At 38.2% G+C, this 20,443-nt stretch overlaps 1 protein-coding gene across 1 annotated transcript in view; it reads right to left on the bottom strand.

Moving 5' to 3' along the window:
* The window catches only part of LOC145988431 (sodium channel protein Nach-like), a 200,302-nt gene extending 182,779 nt beyond the window's left edge, over positions 1–17,523 (bottom strand). The window contains exons 1-2 of the mRNA XM_083123323.1: positions 17,353–17,523; positions 9,698–9,898 (exon numbers count right to left, since the gene is read on the bottom strand). Of these exons, the coding sequence (XP_082979449.1) occupies positions 9,698–9,898; positions 17,353–17,513 (362 nt within the window). The 5' untranslated portion in view covers positions 17,514–17,523. The remainder of the gene's footprint in view (positions 1–9,697; positions 9,899–17,352) is intronic.
* Between the last annotated feature and the right edge of the window lie 2,920 nt (positions 17,524–20,443).

Genomic DNA, 20,443 nt, shown 5'->3' with positions numbered 1-20,443 from the left:
AAGTGTTTGATTAGTTTCTCCGCATTGACAGGAGGTTGATGGCACAATCTTTAAACAAGCCAAATGTTTATTTACTAATACATGGCCTGTACGCATTCTTAATATAAAATCAACCACTGTCCGAGGTAGATTCATGTTTTGGTACCAAGGTCTATGATTTCTGACTTGGGCATACCACTTATAGGATATGGTATTTTGTTGCTCTATTTGGCACCACTCCTCCCACTGTTTTTGTAACTTATTTTGTTCTCTGTGTAAGAGATATGTATAAGGTAATCGAAGAGGTGTTACATAGTCCTGGATTCTCGCTTCTTTTTGCATTTTCATCTACTATGTCTTGGTATTTATTTTGATTACTATGCGTACGAATATAAGTGAAAACCACTTTCTGTCCTTTTTGTCGAAGATACTGCATCGTGCAGAAAATCAAGTATTCAAATGTTGTTAACTTGTAAGCAGCACTGCCTGTTCTCGACAAAGTCTGCAAAACGCTCAATGCATCAGTGAGGATTAGAGAGTGGTTAATTCATAGTTCTACAACGTAGAGGAGCGCTCGATATATGGCGTAACACTCAGCCGAAAATATGACGTATCTTGTGATAATGCAAATTTTTGAATTTCATTATTCGACGGAACATAAAATGCACAACCAACTCCGTCATTGGATTTTGAATCGTCAGTGTATATAAAAGTCAACTTAGGTCACAATTCTTTATAATTCTCATGTCTGCCGTGGTCATCGTAGTCAGAGTACTGCAAAGTCTAGCTTTTGCCTACCCGTACTTTTTGCCCCGCGAGAACAGGTTTACCTGTTCGCCTGCCCACGGCAACGAGTCGACTTGCGTCTTTACCCGGGTTCCTCGTCTTCAAGGCGCTCTGCGCTTACAAGGTACCTGGGCATTCAAGACCCGGGCGCCTGCAAAACCTGCTGGAAGGAAACAGCCCTCCGGCAGCGTGTCGCTCCAGGCGTTTCTTCACCTCGTGGACAGCTGCAGCCAGTGTTGCCTACTTACATAGCTCCAAAATCCTACGAAGTCCTAGGAGGAGCTCTCTGCTTTAAGGAGAATTTACAGTATATACTTAGCGATTTCAGTTCATTGTAAGCATTTTTTATCTTATTGCCAGGAAATGCACGCAATATTACAGCTTCATTTATTTAAATGAATGATCGGGCAAACAAAAAGCTCCTAATCGAAAACTAATTGTTTTTCATTACGTGGTGTCTTAACCAGGCACGCAGTGGCGCAACCACAGGGGGCAGGGGGCATTGCTCATTAACTTTCGACGAAAATTAAGTCTAGCGGGGTTGGGCAAGGGGGGCAAACATTAAAGTACAAGAAAAACTAGGCTAAAGGAAACTCAAGATGGTATTAGTTTTCATATTTTTCTTGTATTATTCCTTCCAGACGGCAAAGGGCACCTGCAGAGGGGAACGGAGGGGCAATTGCAATTCCCTTGATTTCAAATTTTATGAAAGTAGAAATATATTAAAGTATATTATACAGTCAAATCAAGTTCAATGCCGTAGCTAGGGGGTAGCTGAGGTCGGCCCTGGGAGCCGAACGATCTAAATGAAAAACGTTTTTAAAACAGAGAATGCTATGGCGGCCGAATACCAAAATTTTTATCAATGTTGGTTTGTTATTAGATTGATTAATTGATTATGTAATGTATTTAAATATGCATTAAAGAAACTTTGAATACGTACACAATTTAGTGTTAACATGTTGCATATTTTCTTATTTTACGTCGCTCCATGTTTCATATGTCTTCCACGTAGTACACCCTGGACTGCAGACTAACAAGGCTCTGGCGACTGACCCCATGGCCAGTATAATTTTGTTTGTGTTGTCCTGTGTTTTGTCCTTACTTATGCTGAGTGCTCCTTTACAGCCTCAGCTTTTAACAAAAGTCAGACGATTTTAGTATTTTATGATTTTAGTTATGCAACGTTAGAGTTGTTATGTGTAACGATAAGGGACTGGACCCCGTATAATGTGACGGGTGCAAAATAGCCTTAATGTTGACGCACCCAAAATTTTAAATTCAAATTCAAATTCATGTTTCACATGTGAAAAGAAAATATTTTACATGAAAATTTTACATGCCATATGAACATTCGGAATGCATTTATCATGGACTTTCTTTCTTTAAAAAACAGTTTGTGTGCTTGTTTTCCATTATTAGCTAATGTGAAATTAAGGTGTTGAAAAAAATATTTCAAATTCTTTGTTTCAACACAAATGCGTTAGAACCGATTTCTACCCACCCCCTTTTTGCATGATTTCTGAGAATAATAATGCCTTTGATGTTACTTTATTACTATTATTGTTATTGTTGTTGTTGTAGGCATGTTTATCCAGGTACTTGCCGCTCCAAAAGAAAATTCGTGGTCGCGCCTCTGCAGGCCCGTAGCCAGAATTGATTGGCGGGGGGGTAAGTAACACTTTTTCACCATAATTTTCATTTTCTTTTTTTTCTGTTTCCAGTATTCCCATGTCATAGACCATCTCTAAACACACCTTTTGTTGCCTTCAAACATCAACAGTGTTGCCACTGTACCTCATAATTTTTTTAAAACACCCATTTGGACCGGTACGCCTTTACGAGGCATTTCAGGATTGGCTATACGCGAAAACGATCAGTTTTCTTCTCTGAACTATAGATGGCGAAATAGTCCACCTACCCAAGGTGGAAATTGACGTCCAAATTTCCGTACGAATGTGTGACATGCAATTTTCCATGCTTTGTGGAAAAATAAATTTACACTTTCACTTACATTTGGCAACACTGCATGAACAACACTGCACCCCGTTTGTTGTTTCTATGTTTAAAAATATCTACTTGGACAGGGCTAACATTTGGTGTATGACTTATGTATGTACAGGTTTCGGTTACAAAGTAACGCCACTCTTAATTCCCAGTTGCACCGTTCGTGGGACACCCTGTATTATGTTTGTTAGTAGGCTATTGTAAATGAGTAAATGGTTTAGCGATCGATAGTATCTACACAAGATGGCGCTGCAACTCAAGACTATAGCAGGATCCATAAGTCATTCCACTTCTGGTGTTTCGTATATTTAGAGTACTTCTTCACGTGGGTGCTTAACGATAATTCCAAATATTTTTTTTAATACTTTATGATGATATTTAAACGCGTGTGCAATGTGCACAGGACTTTTTTTCCGTTAATACACTTAAAGGTGGCTCAGGATCATCTCAGTCCATCTTCGGCGGAGACACTTAGGTAGCCTCTGCCAGGTGTACAAAACACTATATAGACCCAACAAAGTGACGCCTACCCTGAATTTCAGCCCTTTTAGTCATTCCTATCACCGTTCTGCTGTGAATCTAACAAGAAAGAAAAGTGAAACATTAAAAAACTAAATGCAAAGAAATAGCATATTTAAATTACACCGTCTGTTCGTCAAGAAATTCTAATGCCAGTGAAGAAAATTTTCAAATAATGTTACAGGACTGATTTCCCGCTCAACGTTATTATTTGATCATGATATAGACTAAGTGTTAATTTAACGCCATTGCTTCTTGTCTTATGACTGAGGAATTGTTTATTTTTACAACAATCTGAATGCGGGCCACATGGTACAAATCAAGAACTTCGCTGCCAATAATGTACGAGGTGGAAGGTGATGATCGATAATAACATTAATCCTATTTTTTATATACGTCATGCTGATAGGGGAAACCATTAGGCGATAATGCTTAGTATCACGAAATCATTTTATGATATGCATCTAGGAAAGAAAGCATTAAGCGTAAGCAAATGGCTTCATTACATGCAATTGTTGAGAAATAAATAACCAGTGGCGGCGATTATGGGGGGCGAGGGAGGCAGTTGCCCCCCCCCCCGCACTATTCTAAATCATATCTACAAAGGGAAATATACTGTCTTTGCCACCCCACAGTTTTGGCACCTTGCCCCCCGGTTTTGGAACCCAATCGCCGCCATCTCAACCTTCGTGAGTCCACGGCCCGCTAAATTCTTTTTTTAAAAGTCAGTGCATCGATGGCAGCAATTTTACTAACATATAAATTTATTTTTTAATAGATAATTAATATGTACCCTTGAAATTTAATATTAAATTAATAAATTATTGCTAAATCATAGAAAGTATTTTTCATTTATGTCTAGGCTTGTTGACAAATATAAAATTTGGTTAAGGTAAGTTGACACCGACTAAATCTTATGAAATTATTCATTTTTCTTCTGGACACTATCATTAAATTAATTTGGTAACTGCCGATTGCATTTTGGGGAAAAAAATCGGATGATTTCAAATCAATATGTGATTCTGGACGTATTTTGAATGCTGATCACGGAAATGGCATCCATTTTCTCCCATCACGTCAGGATTGTTTACAATTAAACAATCAAAATTATGCCATTCCATTACGCCTATTACAGAACGCAATAAAATAAATTTAAACAAAGGAAATTTGGGTTGGATAACCACCGCAACGACTCCCCTGATGATCCTCACATTTTGAAGAGAAATTTAAATGTTTGAGAAAGTATTTTAAGAGTGGTGGCGGACGTTTTGAATCAAGGAAATACACTGTTCATATGTTCTCCCATTGGTTGCAGAACTTATGACTACCCTGTACAAATTGTATCGACTCAGCTAATGTATAAAAATCGGAGCAATATAAAAATATATGTATCTTGGAAAGTGCAAAAAGTAATAACTCATTATTCCATGCTATGAAAAATATATTACTTGCTAATTACACGATTGCAGTTTCATGTGTCCTCCCCCCCTCCTTCCGCATGTAAAATATTGGCAACCCGTTGGTGAAAAATGATCAAGAATGCTATAACGTATTGATGATGCCAGAGGAGGACGGACATACAATAGTTAGCTAACCCCGAGTTGAACAAGAAAGTAACTTTTACCCCAAATACCCTGCCTTCTCCCCTTTCTATTTTATCCACTTATGTATCCCAACGCAGTGGCGCAGTCAGGATTATTTCTTGGAGAATGGGGGACGCTTCATGCAGCCAAATATGTAGTGCATGATCTTTCGTATTTTTTTGCTTGATAATTCTTTTTTTTAATTAGGTTACACAAATACATACGCATATATTGAATAAATACTGTTTTGTGGGTAACTGTTTAATTGTTAATTGATTCCCACCCTGCGATGGGTGGGGCTTCAGCCCCAAAAGCCATCTTCTTGGCTCCACCAGCTCAAGATTCGAAGTAATAGTCGCTGGCATTCGTCCTCGAATACTGTACTAATAGTGGTTAATAACGGGTGCCCCACTCGAAAGGGAACCCATAAATTGTCACGTCAATGGGTAAGTATTTCACAGAATGGTATCAAATTTGGATAGATTGCAGTTCAGTACATGAGAAAGTTGACGTAGCAACACCGTACGTCGTAAAGACTGAAGAGGTGGGTCAACAGGCACGTTCAGCGAGCGAGTCGCCGTGTTTCAGTAAAGCGTAAGCGAAGGAAGTGGCTTGATGTGACTTTGTCATTGTGTTTTTAATAATGTATCGGTATTCTCTTGAAGAGCGCGTGTTTATTGTCAAACTGACCCTCGGATGGTACCAACAAGACGGTGCAACGTCACACACCTCGGGAGAGAGAATGGCTGAGGTGGAATCGTTTTTCCCTAACAGAGTCATTTCCAAATGATTGTGGCCCCCAAGGTCACCGGATTTGACCCCACCTTACTTTTTCCCCATGGGGTAACCTTAAAGGAAAGGTCTTCAAGAACAAACCACGCACCCTCGATGAGCTACGGGAAAACATCCGCCGTGAAATTCATGTAGTGACACCCGAGGTTCTGACAGCTACATTCACAAACTTGCAACGTCGTGTTCAACTGTGTTTACAAGTTGGTGGAGGTCATTTCCAACACCTTTTGTGACGTAATTTATTTTCCCACAAATACAGGTAGGTCATGTTCAAATTTCGTTTCCTTTACTCTTTATTTCCATTTTTTACAAAACAAATTCAGGATTCCCTTTCGAGTGGGACACATTCAAGCAAACTTACTACTTCAGTTGTGGAGGTTGAAGTGGACCTCTATACTCTGCCTCTTCTATCTCTGGAGTGAGCGAATGAAAACATGTCATTGCGCAAGTAGTGACGCGAGACGTCTCCACCAATGAACACGTGTGACGTGTGAAGGACAGGATTGCGTGGAGGGGGAGCGACTGCAGTTACCAGTCTTCGCAGCAGCGTGTACTGCTTGGCTCTGCCCACTCGATCCCCCCCTTCTCTGCCGCTATGCGCGCCCTTTCTCCAGAGATAGAGAGGCAGAGTATAGACTGTCCGTTATAAGCATATAGTGTAGAGGAACTCATTTATGACGTCATATAGGCTGGAGACATACACGTGACTAACGCAAGGTCTGCCATTGGCTGGACTTCTGAACTGGATGAGCAAACAGTTTGGCGTGGCCATAGGCGTGTGCACGGGGGCAAGGGGGCAATCATGGATGCCCTTAGATTTTTTTCCACTGGGGACAAGCAAGGTAATTTTCCAAGGCGCATATTACCCCGATAATAGTGTTGCCCCCTCAAAAGACACGACTTGAATTTGAAGCTATCGCATTAATGTATGTAAATTACTGTGACTGAAATCAAATTATACGTGTGAAATATATACTTTTTAGGTTGACATTCGATTTCTAAGGGGGGTGGCTACCCTTGACCCCCCCTTCCAGACGTCCATGTCCCTACATTATTATACTCTCACCTAGAAATTTAGTGTAGAGGAATCTTATCGCCGTTATTAAACGATATTATACTCTTAAAGAAAATTAAGTATTTTCAATCCGATTAAAGTTTAAAGCAACAACGGGGGGAAAGGGTGCAGTGGCACAACTTCAAGGGGGCAATGGGCATTGCCTCTCCCCAACCTTGGATGGAAATCAATTCTAGAGGGGCAAGGGGGTCAAACATTGAGGTAAAATTAAGCAAGACTAGTAGAATCTAAGAGTAGCAGAACAAAGGGATATTGAAGATGGAATTAGTTTTCACGTTTCTCTTGCATTATTTCTTCCAGACGGCCAAGAGCACCTGCAGAGGGCAATTGTACCCCTCGATATCAAATCTTATACAAATAAACATACATTTCGTAAAATTTTCTTGCTCGCTTCGCTCGCTATATCTGCTTTTCTTGCAGTCTTGTCAAGTTCAGAGCCATAGCTAAGGGCGGTGGGAGTTGGCCCTGGGCGAACGATCTAAATTAAAAAAATTGAAAAAAGAATGCCATGGCGCCCCATGATATTTGTTGTGCCATGTTAAATCAATATTGTTTTCAGTTTGCATAAATTTGAATCTAAATTTATTTTTGCTCGCTTTGCTAGCAATTTTATTGTTTTCTATAATGCATTGTAAATTACCAAAGAGGGAAGTTTACTTCAGACTCTTGCTACTAAACAGTTTTGTGTTAAATGCATGAACACAATTGTTTGGAGGAAAATGATCGCGGCACATTTCAGGGACAAATTATTTATTTATTCGTTACAATGCAATGAAACTAACAACAGTGAGATAAAGTGAGTTTCTTTTTCCCGACTGAATTTTTATCAATGATTTTGCCCTCCTTAATCAGAGGGTCTGCGCACGCTAATGGGCGTGGCAGAAACTTGCCGACTGGGAGAGACACGAAGAACACGCTTGACTAAGGCCGAGTATACTGTATCTCCCTATATTCCCTTTTTGGCCTGCATGGCCTGGTGTTGATTTACCTAGTACTGTATTTGTATATACGTACATAGACCTTTCATAGTTATTCTACTAGTTTAAAAATTTGAAATTTAAATAAGGGCAGATTGCTCCGGGTCATGGGGGATTTGGGCGGGTTTGCAGTGCACTCGATATAGCCTCTATACTTACCGACTAATGGACTTACTGACTGTTTAATTGGACTGACTTCGTTATGTGTTATCCTTGTTAAATGTATTTAACATGACATTGTATTTAACCGGACACGTTGTTTAATTTTGGTGTTAGTGGACGTCGATATTATTAATCATAATTTTTAACTATGTCACTGTATACAGTATAGTGTGGATTAGGAACGGAATCATTTTTTCTATTCCCGACTCGAACATTCAAACGAGCAGCTAGGAATTTCCACTTCGAACACTGTATATCACAAAATCATAACACACTAGAAAGGAAGAACTCGTTGGACAGAAGTGTCCATAAAGTTTTAATAGAGAGGAAAATTGAACTTCACGAAATACCCCCAAATAATGACATTTAACTCGTACACTGTATACCCTGCGCGACAAAAGAGATGGATATTGATCCTATTTCCTCTCGGGTCTCAATTCCTGCTAAGTTCTTGGACCATTTAGAAGCTTTTAACAATTAAAAAAAGGAACTACCTTGTCAAAGTATAGTTGAAAATCAAAAATAACCTGTAACACGCAACAGGTGTGGAAAATTTATCTTAGCTCCTATTTAAATATGAAGAGGCTTACGGCCCCCTGGAAAATATTTGGTGGGAAGTCACACGTAAAACTAATGTTGATGGTAAAAGTTCATGAATTGAAGACAAATTGGTAATCGCTGTAAGTGCCACGATAATTCAAACACCGTTTTCCACGTTAAACTGTGCAATATGCCATGCTTTATAACGTGATAAACGTGAAATGTGACTGATAGCCCTGTAAATAGTTCAAAGGGCGTGTAAAGAGGTTACTAGTGTGAACGTTCTTACGGGCTGATGTGCTGAACGATGAGATTTCCCAACACTTTCGCTTTCGGCACTTACAATGTTTACCACTTTTAGTCCTCTGTGTCTCTATGGTTCTAGCTGTACTAAAAAGAATTGTCATTTTTTTCAATGTGTGGTTATGAGTTTGATCTAAGAATAGTTAACTATAGACTACAGCCAGTGATGTACGTCTACGCGTAAACAACGAGATGGATACACGTAGACTATTTTATACACGTAGATAACGTAATCCATGTAAACAACATGGCGAAAGGTATTAATTTAGCAAGGGGCGTTGTAGAAGTAAAACAAAATTATACTGGGTATCAGTTAGTAATGTGTGAAAAGAACCTTTCATACTCTTCCTTGCAATTTCTTACAATTTCTCACCTAGGTAAAAACCTAACACAGGAAATATTCTAATGTTTTATGGAAAGAAGACTACTTTTACCTCAAGACTGCCATCTGTTGTTTTTTTTCATACGATTTATCTTCTTTCATAGTTTGTGAATTGTGACAGAAGAGAAGATACATTTTGTTGTAAATAGGATTCTTGTCAGTTCGTTATGAATAAATATAGTTGAAAATGTCACTTTCCTTTCTTGAAAGCCTTGAAAATTAATTTTAATGTACTTTCGATTGTCTTCGTAGTCTATGTAAACTACAACTCAATGTAATGTAGCCTACGAGTGGATTACGAAAGACAACGCATGTAGACGTAAACTTATAGTGTACGGCACATCACTGGCTACAGCCCACATACGCCGCAAATAAATGCATAAGATAGAGAGAGAGAGAGAGAGAGAGAGAGAGAGAGAGAGGGAAATAAAGAGAAAGAACACAGACATTACCTCCAAATCATAGTCCACTGAAAATATTTATTCCACCCTTGAGTCTACCCAACTTTTTCTTGTAGACGTTATTGGCATCATTCATGCTAGGTTATTTTGAAAACGTTCACTATAAGGAATCGCAAAATTATTTCACTTACTTCTTGATATACTCCCCTGCGGCTTCGTAATTAAGTCGGTTAGTGGAACAAAACGTGGCTGCAGGAAAACTGATGTTCCAATTTCTGAAGTCCAGTTCCAACGCTACCACAGTGGGATTTGCAGAATAGCGGTTCCAATTCCTGAGAATAATGAACACGGCAAACACGCAAGCGCCGATTAGGATCAGAATCCAAAATAATCTGCAACAAATAAGTTGAATGAATTTCCTTTCTATGTTATTGGTAATGGTTACACCAAATATTTGATTGACACTTTTACCAGCGACGAAGATATAGTACAAGCAATGCAAGCACTATTAATATATTATTATATATTAATATATTATTTTAGCCTTATTTAGTTTCCATCGCAATCGATTTCACAAGATTTTACGGCCTCAAACTCCTTCAGAATCTCTGCTTGCGCCGCCGACAAGGGGAAGCAATGCACCCAAAGGATCATATAGCGAAGAGTGAAATCTTGTTGGAGATACGGGCCTCAACTAGGGATGGCCAAACGGATCCGGAACCGAAAAATCCGGATCGGATCCGAAAGTTCCAGATCCGGATCAGAAAATACCGGATCCGTGTCCAAAAGTTCCGGATCTGGATCCGAATCCGAAAGTTCCGGATCCGAGAGTTTCGTATCTCAATCCCATTATAATATTACCGCACCTTAAAAAGGTATTATGATCTTCGATTACAAAGAAATTTTTCATTAGTTAGTCCTACAATAATTTTTTTCAAGTGTTGTTCCTAAAATAATTTGCTACGCATCGGCTAACGAATGGGAGAGGAGAGAAGAGTTTACAGGATTCTTGTTGGGAAACCTGATGGTAAGAGACCTGTAGGAAGGCCAAGACGAAGATGGAGGGACAACGTTGAGATGGACCTAAGGGAAATCGGCAGGGATGGAAAAGAGTATATAGAACTTGCTCAAGATAGGGAAACATGGAAGGCCTGGTTGCTGCAGCCATGAACCTTCGGGTTTAAGAAGGCTAGAGAGTTAGTTAGTTAGTTAGTCGGCTAACACACTCGTGCACAAAAATAATCTTACTTGTTTAACATAAAATGTCAGAGGTGATTTTGTAAATGCCATTGAAACGAATATGTATTCATTCGAATGTATTCGAAATGGAAACACACATAAATGTGAGACATTCCATTCCAGGATGAAACGTTTAACACATTTAACAAGATCAAAATGTTATACAAAAATTATACAATTGATCTACAGTTACAGTTTTAAAAATTAAAATAAAACATTATAATATATGCAGTGTTATATAATTACAAAGTGTAAGACTAACAAGGGAGGTTATCTAAGTATCCCCCTCCGATTTCCATGAAACTTTGCAGGTGTATAGAGGAGCCCAAAGGAAGAAATACGTTCTTTTTTTTGTTTCGGCTAAAAAACTGTTCTAGGGGGAACCCCCCCCTCAAATGTCAAGGTGAGGACAAATTTAAATGGGCATTTGCCCCCTGTGTCCCCCTCCGATTTCCATGAAACTTGGCAGGTGTATAGAGGGGCCCAAAGGAAGAAATAAGTGTTTTTTTGTTGAGCTAAAAAACTGTTTTAGGGGACAAAACCCCCCTCAAATGTCAAGATAATGACAAATTGAAGTGAGGATCTGACCCCTGTTTCCCTTCCAATATCCATGAAACTTCGTGGGTGTATAGACGGGCCCAAAGGAAGAAATACGTGCTTTTTTATTTCGGCTAAAAAACTGTTCTAGGGGGCAACGCCCCCTCAAATGTCAATATGAGGACAAATTTAAGTGGGCATTTGACCCCTGTGTCCCTCTCCGATTTCCATGAAACTTGGCAGGTGTATAGAGGGGCCCAAAGGAAGAAATATCTGTTGTTGTTTTTTTTGTTTCAGCTAAAAAACTGTTTTAGGGGGCAAAACCCCCTCAAATGTCAAGATGATGACAAATTGAAGTGAGGATCTGACCCCTGTGTCTCCCTCCGATTTACATGAAACTTGGCAGGTGTATAAACGGATCCAAAAGAAGAAATACGTGTTTTTTTGTTTCAGCTAAAAAAAGGTTTTAGGGGGCAACCCCCCCCCTCAAATGTAAAAGTGAGAACAAATTTAAGTGGGCATTTGACCCCTGGGTCCCCCTCCGATTTCCATGAAATTAGGCAGGTGCATAGAGGCGCCCTATGCCCCCTGTTTCTTCCTATGCCATATTTACGTGGTTTCGGGATCAGATCCCACTTCAATTTCTCATCTTGACATTTTAGGGTAGGTTGCCCCCTAAAACAGTTTTTTAGCTGAAACCAAAAAAAACACGTATTTCTTTGGGCCGCTCTATACACCTGCCAAGTGGAAATCGGAGGGGGAGACTTAGACCTCCCTTGTAAGTGTATTAATTACAAATCGCGCACGCGCGCACACACACATACTATATATATATATATATATATATATATATATATATATATATATATATATATATATATAGTGTGTGTGTGTGTGTGTGTGTGTAGTAACGTTTAGTTTATGTTTTAAAATAAAATAAATTCTGCCTTGGTCAGCATATTGAGTTTTTGGTCTATGAACATTTTCACGGAAAGCTCAAGTGACCTTGGAAGTCTCAAATAAAGTAGTGACAGTTTGCAGAGTTAGAGGATAAGCTGTATCACAGCACGCTTCGACGCCAAGGTCCCCTGGTTCGATTCCCGGCCTGGGCATGAGTGTTCTTTCTGAGTGTCCTTTCATCAATTTTTCATCATATCATCACTCATCCTCATCTTCACGATTAGCCAAAAGTGGCAGAAGATCGAAGTAAACCAAATCAAATCAAACTAGAAAAGTAACAAGGCACCGAAAGTTCCTGGTGAGACTAAACAAATGAGCGTCGTATACACAGCATGTTGCCAGACGTACTGTAAAACTGGGGGGGGGGGGGAGAATTGATCACCGCCGTTACTGGATACAAGTTGTACAATAGTACACAAAGCAAGGAAAATTAGAACACAAAACACCCAAACACTTTACAAACAGGCTATTAAAAACAACTGACAAAAACAGACGGACGCTTGGCAACGTTGTAGCGGGAGAGCGATGTTACCTCTACAGCTTTTACTTCGCAACTGAGGTTGTTGACACTCATTGCGACACACAACCCGAAGACGATTGGTGGACAGATAAAGCTATGTATCAAAAAGTAGGTCAGCCACTAGTTGTGTCAGCGATCAGTATAAATTTTAACTAATAATAAGATAGCTTCCACATTCGAATGGGTGGTGCACTATTACACTAAATAAGATTGACAACGCTCGGTTAAGTATCAAGGAAGGCACTTCAGAAGATAAAAAACTTCTAAGGCTCTACGACTTCTTTACTCGGTCAATGATTTAAACAAAAATATTCTCCATATACGCATGGAACTGTTCGGGTGGGTGACATCCAACCGACAGCGTTTCAGAAGGTTGTAATCGAAGACTATAATGTTTGATTTTCAGTGCACGTCCCAGTGTTTTGTCAGGACCTTTCGAGAGGACACTGAGTACCAAGGACACACGACGGAAAGGCTTTCAACCTCAATGGGAGAAAGAGGAAATCAACAATCAAACTTAATCTCACCGTTAGTGAAGTAAAGAGAAATCTTGGAAACACATTTCTGAAATTCCTGGCACGTTGTGGACGTGTTCATTTGTTCGCATTATTACACGTGAAAGTGAAATATATATCAGTCAAAAGCGGTAGTTGAAGAGTTATGCCCCAGTTTATAAGATCTGTCCCATAATACTGAGATGGTAAAACAAATACATTTTCAAACTCCGTTTGTTAAATAGTAAAAATGGATATATTGTTTTGTGATTTTAGTATGTCATGCCTTTATATGTATATAAATGAAGAAAAAAGACAGAACTGAAATACATGCGTACTTTTGAAGAAATGCCACGTGGTGCTGGGAAGTCATATATCCGAGCCATACAAAGCGTAATACACGCGGCGGGAAGACAGTATATCCAAGGTGTCCACTAAGGTTAAAAGATCAACCCAAGAACTGAGAGTTTCTTAAAGTTAAATAAATAATATGAAATTCACCAAAATTGTGAAGAAAGCCATTTCTCCTCTTCACCATTAAATATAAATATATATTTCCGTGAAATAAAAGGATTTGTGGGTGGGTAAGAAGTTAGTATTAGCGAATGCTTGTTTCGTGAGGTACAAATGAATAGACGGGAATGTGCAGGAAGTGCGAGAACCATCAGTTGTACCTGTGAGAGAGAGAGTTACGTGCATGTTCGAAAATGCCCAGAAATGTGCCCTCGGCATTAGAAGTTAGAGCCATTAAATAGGGCACAATGTTGAAAGCCTTGTGTTTTAATACTATTTCCAGCTTGAGTCCTTGCGCCACGAAAGTGTAAAATATGGCGTTCAAAATGTCATCACTAACGATATGTGTATATTTTCCATCTCTCGTCATTTTTTAATATTTGAAATTTTCAAACCTCTGTGCATACTGCACGAACGAAACGCAGTATGTTGCGGCATCGCTTGCACCACAAGTATGCAATAAAACATTTAATATGCAGTGTGGGGCAAAAGTATGTTGACAGTCTTTCTATTGTATTTTACAGGTTGCTGATTCGTAATGCCGGTCAACATGACAGTCCAGGACAGCAGTGGCGTAGCAAGGACTGGGCGAAGTGGGCGACGGCCCGGGGTCTCGCACTTGAAGGGGTCTCGCGTCTGATTGGGCTGCTATGAAATATGTAATAAAAAGAAGTGAGAAAAATAGATGGAAAAGACTAATTTTGTGTGGACAATAAAATTAAAACGCTCTGTTTTTATTTGGCTTGAAATTCTAATTTAACCTTATAATTTGATTGAATAAATACTTCAAATCAAAGGCGCAACATAGGTAGGTGGTCCCTAAGCCTAAGAGGACCGAAAAGTAGTAAAAATTATTGTCTTATTTCTCGTGAGATACATTTACGTAAAAATTGACGATAAATTGAGTGGATATTTTTATCGATTTATTATTTTCTTGAATGAAGACCGCTCTGTCTGGTCTTTTCTTTATTTCTCTTGACATCTTTAAAAACGTGCTATTACTACTACTTTGTGAAACAGAAAATTTCAGCAGTGTATTACCAGAATATACTTTTGTCAAATGTGAATTTCTCCGTCACATATTATTAAATATATTTTTGTCAGAAATGTATTATTATTTAAATATGATTATCTGCTAACGTATCCCTAAAGATTTTGTATCGATTCACATTAAGATTTCAAATTTATAGATGGGGGCATCTCATTTCAATCTCGCCCAAGGCCTCGCGATACGTTGCTACGCCACTGTAGGACAGAAAGTGGATCCTGAGCAATTACTGGAAATATGAAAATGCCTTCACGACAGTCCATTTACCGGATAAGAGACAAATTCGAGGAAGCAGGTTCAGTGCAGAACGCCCCAAAATCTGTTACCACTGAGGACAACGAGATGCAGTAAGTGTTTCTTGTGTTGTGTTTGTGTTTCGTGTTTGTATTCATGTTTATGTTTGTGTTCATGTGTTTGTGTTGACAGAATGTTTACATAATGCCATTGCTGTAATAAATGGCAACGCTAAACCTACTTGGCATAAGTAAACTGTGAACTGTCAAGCTACTTTGCACCACCCTGTGTGGGAGGTATTCACCGGATGTTGGCGCGGGCGGGAACTTTACTTCCGGTTTTCAATAGAATAACATGGAGTTCAAAGGTGTAAAGGCAGTCAGTGTCTTAAGAAAAGGCCACAATCATTGCGTGGCTTTGGGTTACAACACGAGGTATCTATGTATAGTTTTCAGACAGATCCGATACGGACAAATCAGTGAATTCAGGCAGTAGAGCGAAAAGACTGGACACAAACACGAGGGAATAGGCTCTATAGTCCACACTACATCACCGGAGTAAATCATAATTGTGTAACGCACATGTGTTGACTATATTTAAAATTTGTTCATAAACATCCAGAATTTCAAAAAATATAATTTAATGTAAACTTTATTAGTAAAATTTTTTCTTGAACGACACTTGCATTGTAACTGTTGTGCTGGATATGCACTCGAATAGCATTAATAAATAAATAATAATTTGACTACCAAATCCGGGAACTTTTCTAACGATGGAAGCGCCCACCCAGCTATGAAACCCTGGGGGTAAAGGCGGTCACATCACCCCACTCACGACCGGATCAAGAAAGTGTGGGGGCGTTACCCCCACACCCCCTATACGCCTTCATGGCGTGGTGCTATGCACAGGGGAGCACTTTACTTTTTACTTTTTATTTCATTAGTTTAGTAATTATTTATTGTATAACATTTATAACAGTTGTAATTATTATTATTATTTCTACTATTCTACTTTTATTACTGGTCTTTACCCCCTACAAAAATTTCTGACGACGCTCTCTCTAAGCCATATGTGTTTGACTACTGTTGTATTTCAATGTTTATAATTTACGTAAGCTTCATTTCAACCTGCAGAAGTCTTAACACGAAACTGTTGGTAGAAGACTGCTACTTTTCCTTAAATCATCCAAAGGATCCGGGAAATTGCCAATCTTTTGTAGGCACCGTTGTTTCTCTATATCACTCAAAAATTTCATCTATAATCGAATCAACCAGGCTTAGAGCGGCACTTTGGTAGGGGCGGCAAGATTGTTTGTTTTAAATACCTAATTCTCGAATTGCTTCTTTTTTCTCCGGACACACAAATGGAATGACTTATTGTAGTTGTATTGTTAACAAGAGATGGGCTAGAAGGGTTCGAATTTACTAATTTGTTGTGTTAATTACCGACGTTGTTGTTTCGAATGTCCAGTATTGTGCCATCTATTGGCCGTGAAATCAACTTCCTACTTCGGCGATTGCGGCATGAACGTGGAGCCTGCCGCTTGCTTTTGAAAGACGACACAGGCTTGGCTGCGTTCCAGGAACGCCGTTCCTCTTTACTGCCGGCATTGGCCGCAGCATGTGATTCGCGTTGAATTGTTGAGAATTAAATGTCGGCGCAAGCATTATTAAAGAGGTTTCGCAATGGTATGTACCTATCACTTAAATAAAGTAAAAATAAAAGTCTTCTCTGAAAAACAAGGTAAATGTTAATATAATTTATGCCATATCGCTTTGTTACATTTTTTGTATGTAACTATCATTTAATTAATACTGCATGCCGTTAATACAGAAAATAATGATTTTTTTTTCATTCTTGATAAACGGTATGGGGGGCGGCAGAACTTGTTTGACCTATGGGCGGCAAAGAGGTAAATCCGGCCCTGATTGTCTGATCGGTTATTTTTTGCTTACTCAGGAATAACCCCCTCATTTTCTTACAAGAAAATGAGGTAAAAGTGGTGGATAGTTACAAATTTGTGACCACCGTAACTGCAATGAATTTAAAGCGTGTTACCTAAAAATTTCATACCAGCTAGAAATCTTGGAGGTACTGAATTTGAGCAGAATCGGTGAGTGTGTCTGAATATGGTGAATCGGAACCTAAAGAAGTATAGCTTTGGCACTGTTGAGTTATTGTACTATCATTTCTACACTAAGCCTAAAAAGGTGATTTTACCAATTCCAACACTATTTTTTTAGAAAATGTAACATCAAAAATCGCCACTCTTGTTAATAATATGTCATAATAGTTACTTACACTTCAAAGGGACCGACCCTAGGATCGACTAGAAATCTTAGCCCATGGAACGTTGTGTTTCTGCAGTAATCTTTCCAGTATTCCCGAAGGTGATAACCACATCTGAAACCCTGTCTTCGCTGACCAGCGCGAAACCCTGGGTTCATGTGCGAAACAGACATTTCTCGAGGATCCAACACACCTACAGCCTACTTGCTTACAAGCGTTTCCAGAATGTTGCCTTTCCTCCAACCGTTTATACGGAGTAAGGAAGGTATTGATGTGGAAATATAAAACTGCGAAAATCCATTAGTGTCCATTACCTCACCCCCTCTTCTGTACATGATTTGTGTCGTGTGTATATATACAAAATTGCGTGTTGTCCTGCTTTCTATTAGGCACGTGGATACGTGACTAAAGTAAGCCTGATTTTTTATGGTCGCTGACGATAACGATAATGTAGCCTACCGGTAAGTGGGAGGTGTTCGTGGAAAAAAACATGCGTAAGAGGAAAGACGTCATATGAAGAAAATAGTCGTTTATTATTGCATCAATATTGATTAAATGTGAATGGTGATCATTATGAGATTGACAGTTAAGAATTTATCATTATTATACCGTTATATTGTATTCAAAGATTGTCTTCGTATACATGACTGTCAAGAACGTAATTAGGGGAGTTCCAGGGGGTCCGAAATAGTTATCATACAAAATTAAATAATCAAAATATACTTTTTAGTATTTGTTGTACAAGGTTGTATAAGGCTGTAAGGTTTGTTGTATATTCGAGGGTTATTTATTTACGGCTAACTTACTGGAAGGCAGGGATTAGATTGGGATCCTGCAGTTTTAAATGGCAGTACCAAAGAAGATTTATTCATGCTACTACTTATATTAATATGCATGAAATATTACTTAGTAACTTTACTATTCATCATTCGGATGCAATATCCTTTTTCAATTCAATAAATATTCAATTTCTTATCTATTTGACATTAATTTCCTTGCCAGGGCATTTGATTTTACAGATTTTTGGCGATCTTAACTTCAAGTAAGCTAGATAATGAACATTTGCTGTCCTGTCTCTATTCTTACACTGTCTTAATACCTATCTGTTCATGTAATAATAATACAATATTAATTTACATATTTTAATTAATATTATTAAATATAGTTGAAGGGCTCGGGTGTGAAACATGGTAAGTGACATTTTGGTCATTTTTGAGTTACAAAGTAAAATGTGCCATCCTTCAATTTTCGAGTGAATTTGCCATGTCATACAATTTGCATTGGACTCAGTGAAACCTTATGAAATTGGTAAACACAACACGAAAACAATTTATCTACAGTATAGTTTCCAATAACCTTTTTTCTTAATTAACTAACTAACTAACTCTCTAGCCTTCTTAAACCCGAAGGTTCATGGCTGCAGCAACACAGGCCTTCCATGTTTCCCTATTTTGAGCAAGTTCTATATACTCTTTTCCATCCCTACCGATTTCCCTTAAATCCATCTCAACGTTGTCCCTCCATCTTCGTCTTGGCCTTCCTACAGGTCTCTTACCATCAGGTTTCCCAACAAGAATCCTGTAAACTCCTCGTTCCTCTCCCATTCGTGCCACATGGCCTGCCCACCTAAGTCTTCTTGATTTCATTATTCTAATAATATCTGGACATGAATACAAATTATGTAGTTCGAAATTATGTAACCTTCTCCACTCACCTGTCTCCTCATCCCTTTTAGGTCCAAAGATTTTCCTAAGGATCTTATTTTCAAATACTCTCAATTTATGTTCCTCTTTCAATGTAAGGGACCAAGTTTCACATGCATATAATACTACAGGCAAAATTACTGTTTTGTATATTTTAACTTTCAGTTTCTTAGATATTAAACGAGAAGACAAAAGTTTATGAAGAGAGAAGTAACATGCATTTCCTGAATTAAGCCTACTTTTTATTTCCTCTTTAATATAATTTTCATTTGTTAATATTACTCCTAAGTATTTGAATTTGGAAACTGGTTCAAACGAGTTGTTATCAATAATTAGATTTTGATTATTACCTAACACTTGGTTTCGGCCTGTAAGCATATATTTAGTTTTCTCTTTGTTAACTTCCAAACCTATCTCTTTAGCAGTTTTGAAAAATATTTTAGCATTATTCTTAATTGTATTCACATCATCCCCCAGTAAGTCTACATCATCTGCATATGCTAACAACTGAGTCACACCATTTAATTTTAGTCCTTCTTTAGTTTCTTTTACCTTCCTAACAGCATATTCTAAGTCAAAATTAAAGAGCAATGGAGATAATGCATCTCCTTGTTTTAACCCATCATGAATTGTAAATTTGTCAGACATATTAATACCCACACGAATTTTACTTTCTGTTTCACTGGTGCATACTTTTATCATACTAACAAGCTTCTTAGGTATTCCAAACTCAACTAATATATTATATAGTTTATCTCTTTTGACTGAATCATATGCTTTTTTGAAATCAATGAATAGCTGATGGACATTTTGATTATATTCCCACTTTTTTTCAAGTGTCTGTCTGATGTGAAAAATTTGATCTGTAGTTGATCTGTTACGTTTAAATCCACATTGATAATCACCTATAATTTCATTAGCATATGGGGTTAGTCTTGTTAAAAGAATGTTAGATAATATTTTATATGTTGTTGAGAGTAGAGAAATTCCACGGTAATTATTGCAGTTCATTTTATCACCTTTTTTAAACACAGGAACAATTATGGATTCTTTCCACTGTTGAGGGATTTCTTCTTTATTCCATATTAAACAGATTAATTTATGAATTTGATACATTAATGAATTTCCACCATATTTAATTAACTCAGCTGGTATTAAATCAATGCCAGGTGCTTTGTTATTCTTTAGCCTTTTAATAGCATCTTTAACTTCAGTCAAGTTGGGTTCTGGAACTAAAGGTTCTGCTGTGTGTACTTCATTCACTTCTTTTTTCTTAATGAACTTAGAAATTACCGAAATGTCACTTACCATGTTTTACACCAGAGCCCTTCAATTATAATTATTTTAATTTAAACATATATGTTGTTGTTACTATTATTATTATTTCTGAGACACTTGGT

The sequence above is a fragment of the Lepisma saccharinum genome, chromosome 5 (genome assembly GCF_977018435.1).
Source record: "Lepisma saccharinum chromosome 5, izLepSacc3.1, whole genome shotgun sequence".
Lineage (NCBI taxonomy): Eukaryota > Metazoa > Arthropoda > Insecta > Zygentoma > Lepismatidae > Lepisma > Lepisma saccharinum.
The sequence above is the reverse complement of the archived record's forward strand: the minus strand, read 5'-3'. Positions and strand labels throughout refer to the sequence as shown.